Below are 12,500 nucleotides of genomic sequence, written 5' to 3'. Positions count from 1 at the left end.
ACAAAATAAGGGGTCTCGCAATAAGTTTACGCCAAAACGAGGCTATCGCGTCTAGCTCGCTATAGAGTACAGGGAAACTGAGAGGGAATATTGAAATTCACAAAAAAATTTAGACTTCTGAGTGTCTTTACCCATGATTAAGCACTGCATAGCTTTCGGGTGTCAAAATCGAAGTTCCAAAGCAGAATGCAAGGACTTATGATGGCATTGGCTTCCGCTGTTAAACAAAACTTTGCTGGCACAATGGCTCGTGAAACTGCGTCAAGAGAACACTCCAATAAACAAAAACTCTTACGTCTGTGGTGTGCATTTTGAGGCCAATTGCTTCATAAAACCAACAGGAGGGCAAAGAATTCGTTTGAAGCCAGATTCCATACAGACAAAGTTTATTTTTACTGCCAAAAAAACCAGAGGAAAAAGCCCGCTGATAGAGTAAGGTTTAACACGTCAAGAAAACCCAAAAAGGAGAAATCGCAGCAGGCATCCAGTCTCCGAACCGACTAACATTGAAAACACTGGTTCTGGTTCAGATGGTAGAGAAACTCAGATCATTTAGAAAGTGAAGGTTTATTTTAAACTGGAGATGAAAACTGGGAACATCAACTTATTATAGTTAAAGTTAAAGGAAGACAAAATGTCATGTTTACTTGAGAAATGGCAAACTAATGAGCGTGAATTAAACCAAAAAATACAAGAGCTGGAAAATCAACTTAAAGAAGAAAGAAGTGCCACAAGGGAGCTGGAATTATTAATTGAGAAGAAAGCCTTCAGCATCAAAACAATAAAGGATGATGATAAATTATTAAAATTTTACACTCGTTTTGAGGACTACATGTACATGTATGAGTGTTTCCAATGGATCTTGACTTTCTGAGGAGGGAGACAGCAGCTCACTTGGACTACCAAAACACACTAAATGTAAGAGAAATCAAGCACAAGTATAAACCTTGACCTAGTAGGGCTTTACCTGTTGGGAATGAATTTTTCCTGGTGCTTTGTCGTGTGAAAGTTGGCTAACTAGTACAAGACTTATCAGCTAGTTTTGGAGTGTGCCAAAGTAAAGTATCCCAAATTGTTGATACCTGAATCAAGTTTATTTTCTTCAGATTTAAAGAACTTGATGTATTCCCTTCAAGAGAGATTGTAAAATTACACCTGTCTGAATGCTTTCGCAAAACTATCCAACAACTGCTATAATAATTGATGGTACTGAGATATAAATAGAAAAGCCTTGAACAACCCAGAGGCTCAACAAGTCACATTTTCTTCATTCAAAAATAGCAACACCCGGAAAGCCTTGGTTGGTATTGTACCAAAAGGAGGGATTTCATTTGTTTCAACGCTGAATGGTGGCAGCTAGCATTTCTGACAAGGAACTAGCCCAAAAGTAAGGGCTAACAGAGAAACTACAGTATGGTGATGTTATAATGGCTGATATAGGTTTTAATATTCAAGAGATGTTGCCATGTAAAGGGGTACAGCGTAAAAGTAAATGTTCCTCCATTAATTTTATGAATGAATTAGGTCAATTTAATGAAACTGAATTACTGGAAACAAGAAGGATTGCATCTCTAAGAATCCATGTTGAAAGAGCCTGCCCATGGAAAGAATAAAAAACTACCACATTTGAGACTTTATTCAAATAACTTTGTGCAGGAACGGTATAATTGAACTGATATTTCGTGTCTGTGCCATGAAACAAGGAGTATAGCCACCTTTTAGTAACGTGTTGTTTCAACAAGAAGTGCATCTCCCTCTGAGGGCAAAGCTACAGTGTAAGTGGCTCCCTTGTCATGAGATGATGGTGATCAATGGTGCAGAGGAAGGAGTCCAAGTTGAGAACAAAATATCTGAGGGACCTTATCTAAGTAGAAACAACAGGATTCCCACTATTATATTTTATGGAGGTTTGTGATGTAAAATTTGAACTTTCATCAGTTCACAACTTAGCCCAAACACTGAAATAAAAATTTCAAAAGTGAACAAAAATAATAATACAAATAATAATAATAAAAATAAAAATAATAATAATTTATTAGTAGTATAGCCCTATTTACATATACAGATCAATAGTGCTTTACACTGAATAAAAATAAAAATTAAAATACAATTTACAATAGAATTTAATATCTTGCGAATGTGCGAATATACATGTAATATATCGAAGTTAAAGAGTACTAAAAGCTTCATTAAATAGAAACGTTTTAATGGCTTTTTAAAATTTATCTAAACTCTTAATCAATCTAATTTCATGAGGAAGTCTGTTCCATAAGTATGATGCTGGCTGCCTGGAAAGACCGAGCTCCAAATGCCTTCAGCATCTTACCCTTAGGGGTCTCTAAGTAAAGACCATCATTAGATCTTAGATTTAATAGTTACGAGGCTGTTAATACATAACGGAGCTAAATTATGAACCGCTTTAAAAGTAAATAGAATAATTTTAAATTTAATGCGAGCCTGGATTGGAAGCCAATGTAACTCATATAGAATAGGAGTAATGTGCAAATGCTTTCCAATGTTCATTAGCAGTCTTGCGACAGCATTCTGTACACGTTGAAGTTTAGCTATCTGTTCCTTTGAGGCACCAAACAAAAGACTGTTACAATAATCTAATCTATTCATAATAAACGCATGAACTAAAGTATGGAGACCTGTCTTCGTGTAAATATTTCTTAATGCTTCTACATGTAATGTTATGAAGATAAAAGAATGCAGAGTTGCAAACATTTGTAATAATTATGTTTAGACATGCTTAGGTTAGCGTCAAACCAACAGCCTAGATTTTTATCAACGGAGCTATTATGAATTGCATAGATGCTGATTGGCTGTAGTTTAGATAATTGTTGTTTGGAGCCTATTAAAATCAGTTCAGTCTATCAAGAATCATCCACTTCCTGATCTTTTCAATACAGTTCTCCATTGCTTGCAAGACTTGGTCTATTAGGTTTAAAACTCAGATAAAGCTGGGTGTTATCAGTATACATGTAGCAGTGAGCACTAGGAAGCTTGTGTTCAGTGATGTTAAAGAGCTTAGATGCATACCATATGATAAATAGAATCGGTCCAGGACACGACCCTTGAGGAACTCGGCAGCACAAGTCGAATGGGTTGGATATCGATCCATCAATGCCGCCGTTTTGCACCCTGTTATGGAGATATGACTCCAACCACTTCAGGGCAAGATCAGCAATACCTAATTCTTTGTGTAGACGTTTAATCAATATATCATGACTAACAGTGTCGAAGGCGGCACTAAGATCCAACATGACAAGTAGAGTGACCTCTTGTGAGTTCATCTTCATTAAGATATCATTGACAACTCGAAGAAGTGCTGTTTCCTGTAAGATGATTGCATTTCAGGATAAAGAGAATTGTCTGTCATGTGCAAATGAAGTTGATTATACACTGCCTTTTCGTTGAGCTTCGATATGTATGGCAAATTTACTGACAGGTCTGTAGTTACTAAGAAGTGGATCAAGACCAGCTTTTTTGAGCTACGGCTTAACAAGTGCACATTTCCAGACATCAACAAACACACCATCCACGAGGGATAGATTTATCATTTTTGTGATCACAGGAAGCAGGACATCAATGCAGCTGGAAACCAGTGAGGTAGGCATTGGATCAAAAGAACAGCTTTTCTGTGCATTACCTTCGATAAGTTTTCATACTTCCACTTCTGAAAGTGCCGTAAATTTACTAAATTTGGGGGTTGGTGACAATGTACAGTTTAAAAGTGAGTCAGTGGAAAGATCTTGAGCCATAACGTAGAGTCTTGTGCCAATACATGTATCAGTTATTTTTTGAACAAAGAACGAGCCCATCCTATCAGCTAATTCAAGTTCATCATCCCAAGGAATGCAAGTGAGAATATTATGCCAATGAATCCATTTGCTAATTGTTACTGCAATTTTTCGTAATTCTGCTGAATATCATCACCTTTAAGCACTGCCTTTTGGCTTCTATCAATCCAATTTCCAAACATAGGTGGGAATAGTGGAGTGAATTGGAGTTCTTGTTTAGTTCACAGCTTGAATAACATATTATGCTATGTTTTGAGAGGTTCTTCAGTAAAAAGTTTCCTACATATTCTTCACAGTCAAGTTCGAATGTACCAGGGGAAACAATGCTGCTGATTGGTAGGTTATGGTCACGCATCAATTGAGTTCATTTGATTGATAGAAGCCAAAACGCAGTTTGGCCATAAGGCACTTGAAGATGAGATTCCGCAGAATTAAGAAAATTGTGGTAGAATTTTAATTTTAATGCATAAACTTCCCTAGTGATTAAATAGCCACATTTAAGGAACTTGTATCTTTAGTTAGTTATTTTGATGAACATGAATAATTAAAGGTCATGTGACTCTTCTGGTTCTCCTTTATCTCAGTTCACTCCTTGATACATGTACAGTCGACCACGGTAGTCTGCTAAGTAGTCTTCAATCTTGATTTGGCATTTCTGGGAAGGTTTTGGAGTGGTTCGCATCATACTTACACAATAGGAGCCAACACATTGCAATCAATTAGAATCTCTCTAATAGCCTTGCCTTGCAGTAGGGTGTTCCTTCCCATAGGGTTCCTGTTTGGGCCCTATCTTGTTTGTTATCTGCAATAATTATGTTCATTGTTACGCAGACAATTATACACAGCTTATCGTTTAACCTGATTCACATGCCAGTCATGACAAGGCAGTTACTGCAATGCATTGGTGCATAGAGGATCTTCGTCAATAGATGCTGTTGGACTGGCTCAAGCTTAATAATGAATGTCTACTGATAGGCACTTAACACAGCAGTTGCATGGATAAACCGTCTGATGTAACCCTTGCTGTGCCTGGATGATCATTTTCAAGATTGCCCCCTGGCGAGTAGCAAAGAACTTGGGCTGTTGGTTTGACCAGCAGCTCAGCACCATTACAAACATCAACAAAATATGTAGTGCTTCTTTTTTTTATTTACAATAATATTAGGCATATAAGGGAATTTTGATCACTTGAATCTACGAAATTATTAGTACCAGTACGTGCATTAATTGGTCACGACTTGAATAGATTATATGCTTTGCCAGAAATTCAACTGTCAAAGTTACAACATGTTAAACTTTGACAAGCCTTATTTGTAATACCTCATGCTTTGACCATATTTCACCAGTGTTTTAGTTACAGTATTATACATATACATGTAAGGCGATTTATGGTATGGCACCAACATAAATTATATTAGTGACCTTATTACTAATATATAGATTTCGCCAAGCCTAAAAGTGGAGCTCCCTGGTTATTTAATCTTACTGCCTGTAGGGTTAGTAAAAATTAAAGGTTTTGAAATGTCCATGTTTTGATGTTTCTGGTTGCTGCTTTAATAATTAAATCATTTTTTTTGCTTTCTTTTTTGATTTGACTTTACTGGCTAACTACGCTAAAAACTGATATCGCATGGTCGAATCACAAAGCAATGAGTGCAATATTGGTTTTTCAAGTGAAATTTACTTTGGAATTCACCAGTTTGGCAATGAACTTTAGTTGAACCACACAAGTTTTAAAAGAAAACAAGCACACTCTCAGCGAGTGAATGGAAAAGGAAAAAAGCCATTTCAGAGTCAACTGTCAATACCTAGCGAATAGGAATCATGCTAAAATTAGAAACCATAAAAAACTTTGTCAGTTTTGTGGTGTTGATCATTTACTAGTGACGCAATGTAACCTTATAGGAGAATTGAAATGGCTCGCGTGGTTCTCTATTAGAGTAATTGTACAAGGTGTCAGGAGCGTTCAAACGGAGAAAATCGAGGAAAGATTGAGTGACATGGCATCCAACCCTATCGCCCCAGCAGCTTCTTTTGATTTCAAGAATCCAGAAAAATGGCCTAAATGGATACGATGGTTCGAGCGGTACCGAATCTCGACCAAACTAATCAAAAAAGAAGAACTGTTACAGATCAATGCTATGATTTACTGCATGGGAGACAAGGCAGACGACATTTTCAAGAGCTTTTCACCGAGGGAAGAATTACAGCAAAGTGAAAGAAAAATTCGATCAACATTTTGTCATAAAAAGACTTTCGTGATCTTTGAACGTGCAAAGTTTAACATGCGAAAGCAAGAACTGGATGAGCCAGTTGATACATTTATCACAGACCTCTATTGTTTGTCTGAGCAGTACGAATTTGGAACCCTTCGAGACAAGTTAATTCGAGATCGCATCGTGGTGGGATTGCGAAATGTCAAGCTGAGTGAGAAACTCCAGATGGATTCAGCCCTTATGCTACAATCGGCGATAAACAGTGCCAGGCAGAGGGAGTCAGTTAAAAAGCAACATGAAACGCTTCGAAGCAGCGTACCAACACATATCGATGAAGTAATAGGATCAAAAGCACACCAAGACCAACGACAGAAATGGCCACAAAGGCGACCAACGACATGCATGCGTTGTGGCGTTGTCTCAGAATATCACGCATGCCAAAAATGCCCCACAAAGGACGCCACATGGGCCAAGTGTAACAAAAGAGGTCATTTTGCCAAAGTTTGTTTGTCGGCTCCAAAGAAAGTTGGTGTGATTGCAGCCGACGATTCGGATGAGCAAGAAGAGCTGGACGATGAAGGATTCTTCCTCGGAGAAATTGGAAACGCGGACGGAAAAGCTTGGAAAGAAGAGATTGACCTCACTGGCACAAAAATTCTGTTCAAGCTAGACAGCAGAGTCAACGTGACAGTTATCGGTGGGTCAATCTACTCGCGTTTTTTCGGGCAAAACAAGCTTGAAAGGTCACGCAAGAAACTATTTGGCCCGTGCAAAAGCCCACTGTCGTGCCTGGGGACACTAAAAGCGAATCTTGTATTAAAAGGAAAATCCTGTGAAGAAGATGTTTTAGTTGTCGAAAACTTGGAGATGCCGCTTCTCGGCAGGTCTGCCTGCTTAGCATTAGAAACCAACGCAAAAGTTGCAGCCATGACTCAGCCAGCAGAAGGAATTAAGGAACGCTTTCCAAAGCTCTTCAGTGGCCTGGGTTGCATGGACAGAGAATATGAGATCAAACTGACGTCATCCTACGAGCCCTTCAACCAGACCAAACCAAGACGTGTTCCAATCCCCTTGCTGCCTAAAGTCAAGGGAGAACTGGACGGTATGGAAACAATGGGAGTGATCGAAAAGGTAGATGTGCCCACAGAGTGGTGTTCACCTATTGTAGTAGTCCCAAAGTCAAATGGAAACGTCCGTATACAATGTATGTGGTGACTTCATTCAGCTGAATAAAGCTGTACTTCACAAGAATCATCCCATGCCCACAACAGAGCAAACACTGGGAAAGCTGGCCAGTGCCAAAGTGATATCCAAGCTGGATGCCAACAGTGGGTTCTGGCAACGAAAGTTGAAAGAGAGCTCAAAGCTGCTAACTACGTTTATCACTCCATCGGGCCGGTACTGTACACGCATCTACCATTTGGTATTTCTTCCGCCCCAGAACATTTTCAATGGAGCATGCAAAGAATCCTGGAATGCGTACCTGGGGTCGAATGTTGGATGGACGACATCATTGTGCACGGGGCAAATCAAGCAGAGCATGAAGAAAGGCTAGAGGCAGTCCTAGTTAGGCTCCAAGAAGCAACCGTCACACTTAACGCCGAGAAATGTGAATTCTCAAAGGAGACTGTTCGATTTCTGGGACAATTGGTGAAAAAAAATGGAATTCGCGCCGACCCAAGCAAGATAGCTGCAGTAAAGTACTTAGCTGAACGGACCGATGTACACGAGCTCAGAAGATTTCTGGGAATGGTCAACCAGTCAGGAAAGTACATTCCAAACTTGGCTGAACTCAGCCACCCACTGCGTGAACTTCTCAGCAAGAAGAACGTCTGGATCGAGGGCCCCCAGCAACGTAGTGCCTTTGAAGGGATCAAAGAGAAGTTGAGTTCTGCGCCAGTACTTGCAATTTTCGATCCTTCCCTCGAAACCCTGTTGTCTGCCATCCTGACCCAAAGACAAACCAATGGGAAGTGGAAGCCAATAGTGTTCATATCTCGTGCTCTCACTGCAACAGAAAGAACATACGCCCAGATCAAAAAGGAGGCTCTAGCAACCACTTGGGCTTGCGAGCGCTTGGCTGACTATCTAATTGGCACAAGGTTTCTTGTGGAGACAGACCGCAAGCCGCTAGTTCCTATCCTTGGTTCAAAGAATTTAGAAGAGATGTCGCACAGAATCCAGCAGCTTCATATGCGACTGACTGTTGAGGTTCGATTCAGCGTCTCCCATGTCCCAGGCAAACACCTCAGCACCGCTGATGCACTCTCCAGAGCACCCATAGTTGAGGAAACCAAAAAGAATGATCCAAGACCCGAAGAGGAAATTAACCTATATGTTCATCACATATTTAATTCCCTCCCAGCTTCTAACACAAAGCTTGAGCGGATTAGAGAAAACAAGAGGAAGACGAAGTCTGCCAGGTGCTAAAGGAGTACTGTGGGGAAGGATGGCCAGAACGACCCAGAGTTCCAGACGCACTTCAACCCTACTGGCAAGCCAAGGATGAACTTTCAGTCGTCCACGCCTTGCTTCTTAAGGCAGACACAATCCTTATTCCGACATCCATAAGGCTGGAGATCCTAGACCGCATCCATGACAGTCATCAAGGTGTCACGAAATGTCGCGAGAGGGCAAAGCGATCAGTTTGGTGGCCAGGTCTTAGTCGGCAAATTGAGGATCTTGTCAAGCAATGCCGCAAGTGTACAGAACGGAGGCCAAATATCAAGGAACCCTTGATCCCAAGTGCAATTCTGGATAGACCGTGGCAAATGATCGGCATGGATATTTGCTATGTCAAAAAGTGGCCCTCTCTGATTGTGATGGACTATTTCTCAAAGTTCATCGAAGTCAGCTACCTAGCCTCACTCAGCTCCATGGAAACAATTCGAGCCCTCAAATCGGTATTCGCTTGACATGGGATACCAGAAATTGTGCGCTCGGATAACAGCCACCAGTACGACTCGGCAAATTCCCTAGAGACTGGGAGTTCAAACATGTCACGAGCAGCCCCCTCTATGCACAGTCTAACTGGGAAGCAGAAAGAGCGGTACAAACTGCGAAGAACCTGCTACAGAAGGAAGAAGACCCTGCCAAAGCTCCTCTGGCTTATCGATCCACACCGCTGCAAGGTGGAAAGACACCTTCCCAGTTACTGTTTGGCCGGCAGATAAGATGTACATGTACACTACCTTGTATCCCAGCAGCCCTTCAACCCAGCTGCCAGGAATAGAGGAATGGAGGCAGGAGGAGAGTGAATGGAAGATAAAACAGAAACAGAACTACGGTTTGCGACACAGAGTCAAGGAATTGGTTCCCTTCCAGCCAGGTGAGCATGTATGAATTCATGACGAAAACAGACCAGCTACGGTCAAGAACCGTGCGCAGGCTAGCAAGCCACGATCTTACCTGGTAGAGGCCTACGGCAGTATCTTGAGGAGAAACCCGTCCGCTCTTCAACCATATGCTGATGAGTCGTTGAGCAGTGACAAAAAGCCATCAACCAGTGACGACAAGCTGTTCCACTAGGAGGACAGACCAGCTGCGCCAGAACCAGCCATTGTACCGGAGGACTCTGTCATGCGTACGCGTTCGGGACGACTGATAAAGCCAAAGACTTGACTTGTAGTCCAATATCACCCGATAGAGACAAACGGAGAAACACTGTGTATTATTTTTTTTTTGCTAGTCTTCTTTCGAAATGTTTCAGTTCACTTTTTTTTAATTCTTGCAATAAGAATATTAATCATTTAGTAGAATACTTAGAAAGGGAGATGTGGTGTTAATCATTTACTAGTGACGCAATGTAACCTTATAGGGGAATTGATTAAAGGGATATGATTCATTCTGATCTACAATACGGCAATAGTAATTGTACAAGTTTAAGGTCAAAAAAAGAGTTTTACTGATGTAATTTATTCTACTTTATCTCTGAATACAAGATCATTCACATTTTGATTTATTTCACTGAAACATGCCAGGTTGGCTTGGAAGAAGAATCGCCAAAATACGGCAATGCAACCAAGAAAGGACCAACTTCAAACATGATCCGCTCCAACACTAAATTACTAAAAAAACTTCTGAAAACACAAGCTAGTGAAATTTCCCCCTAGTTTTACAACTCATTGCGATTACATGTTTACAATATAAGGGCAAAATTGTCTTGTCACTGTTGAGGCACATTGAAAACCAGTTGGGCAAACGGATTAAAGAAGCACTTGTTCACTCGCATTTTAAAGTATAACAAACAAACAATTCAACTTTATCTTTGTGTTCAAAATAGTACAGATAATTGAATTTAATTCCGGTTGACAATAAAAAATTCAAGTTTCATTCCTAAACCAAGGAAAAACCGATTAAACCACTTTTAATAACCCATCCGTAAAAATTACAAACAGTTTAGTGCCCATGGAAAGAATTTGTGGAGTAACTTCTTCCACCAAGTATGAGCTATTACTGGTATTCTCTTTTGTTGTTATTGTTCTCTTTTGCTCTCCTTTCGATTCTGTTCTAGTCATAGGTCCCTCAGGCATCATGTTACCTCATCAGAGCTACGCCAAAAATTGCAATACAGAGAAAAAAGCAACTCTAAGCAAATTAAAAAGTAACACTCAGCTTTAAGTTTATATCCCTCCAATGCTTCACTTGAATAACTGCGTAGCCACAATTGTGGACCACAGCTTTCATATGTCAAACTGGATTGAAACCATTTTCCATCTGAACACGAAAAGCGTTGACTGTGTAAGAACTATAGTTGACAGAGTATTAGCCGTGTAGCCGCATCAAGCACAAAAAGTGTGTGAAAAATGAAGCATCACTTATGTTTAGTTAACCTGGGATGAGCCTGCAATCCAATAGAAAACCAGCACCCGGTCAGTGGTCAGCTTTAAAAAAAAAAGCTGACCTTGATGAGCTCTAAGCTTGAGCCCGCGATATGGTCATGTGATACTGGTCAGCAGATATCTTGCTTTGACAGGTGTCAATTGATCAAAACATGGATGTCCAAAATGAAAGATGTATGCTGAAAACTAGCATGATACTGGTCACATTGGCATACATGGAGGGCTGGATGTACGTAGATACGTACAGACAGTCGATGATGTCATAACTATAGAACCAAAATTTCTCACATCGATGGGTTACCATTTATCTTCTTAACTATGGTGCTCCACATGCGCACGCCTTCGGCACATGCGGAGCTCCGCTATTAAATTTAAATCTAACTACTCACTCAAATGTAACGACAAGCTTTTACTAGAACGTCAAAGAGTACGTGCCAAGAAGACATTGGGGAATTGAGCCTTCTGTGCAGCCACCTCCAAACTTTCCTCATTAAAAGACTTATCTATTTCGAGACACTTTAAAGGATTTTACGTAGTCACAGATTTACTTTTAACCTTGTGTACACACAATCATCAACGAAATCGTTGGGAAGGTTAGCACGTTTGAGTTCTTCATTGCTTCTCTTCCCTCCCGCCTTATTCAATGTTGTACAAAACTGAATGGTTCTTGGTGGGAAATTGTGGTGTTACCCTCCAACATTGAAGGGGGAAAGGGGGGCTATATAAGAGAGGGTAAAACTATTTCTTCTGCGCTTTAACAGAAGAGGGTTGAAATACATGTACAGCTTTGGTGTGGTTCATTTACATTACCTTCCCAGCTACTTTTGTCTATGATTGTAGATAGATGTACATTTGTTTAATTAGCCAATGTTATATTTTTTAACTAGCATAATTATTTCTACCACAAATTGTAAATTTTTAACCAAGCTTTTTAATATTTGTAATTATGTATTGTATAACAATTATTTGTAATTGATTGTAACACACCAGCGATCATATTTTGATGCAGTTGACGCAATAGAAATGAATTTATTATTATTATTATTATTATTATTATTATTATTATTATTATTATCACAAGAGCATAATTTTCATCTTTTCTCTAAAGGGGAATATATGCAAGGCTGTCATTTGTACGCTCGCCCAGGGGCATTCTACATCTGGACTCTTTGTAATGTTGCATTAAAGTGCATATGACACAAAATTTTTTATTAGCTTGTTCGAAAGAGCTTTTAAAGTGGTACTACGATCAAAAAAAAAATTTGTTTTTCCTTTGGATTTCAAAACTATGTTAACTAAACACTAACTCACCCAAGTTTTAAGTTCTGATTTTAAAAAGACACCTGTTTATTTAAGCTGGAATTTTCTTATTAATTGGTCCGCCATTACTAACTTTAAAATCTTGAGAGAGCTGGGTCAAGGAGAAAATGACGTCAAACACGCACTAGTTTAAGAATGCAATGCGTGTGTACGCCTAATTAATATGCAGCACGGGAATTTCGGGCTTTCAGACTTTTCAACCCGTGTTTTGCATATATAATAAATTGCGTTTACACGCTGAAATTTTAAGGTAGTGAGTAAATGACGTCATTTTCTCTAGATCCAACCCTCTGAGGTCCAATCGGCCAGTTTTGAACGTG

The 12,500-nt window shown here is 39.8% G+C and overlaps 2 protein-coding genes across 3 annotated transcripts in view; one reads left to right on the top strand and one right to left on the bottom strand.

The window, feature by feature from the left end:
• LOC138033638 (angiopoietin-1 receptor-like) overlaps positions 1-12,500 on the bottom strand; it is an 84,329-nt gene that overhangs the window by 69,692 nt on the left and 2,137 nt on the right. The window lies entirely within an intron of this gene.
• Positions 5,804-7,234, top strand: LOC138031682 (uncharacterized). The gene has a single exon (XM_068879333.1). The coding sequence runs from the start codon at positions 5,804-5,806 to the stop codon at positions 7,232-7,234; it is 1,431 nt and encodes a 476-aa protein (XP_068735434.1).

The sequence above is a fragment of the Montipora capricornis genome, chromosome 14 (assembly GCF_036669925.1).
Source record: "Montipora capricornis isolate CH-2021 chromosome 14, ASM3666992v2, whole genome shotgun sequence".
NCBI classification, from domain to species: domain Eukaryota; kingdom Metazoa; phylum Cnidaria; class Anthozoa; order Scleractinia; family Acroporidae; genus Montipora; species Montipora capricornis.
Note: the sequence above shows the minus strand (reverse complement) of the source record. Positions and strands in the feature narration are given on the sequence as shown.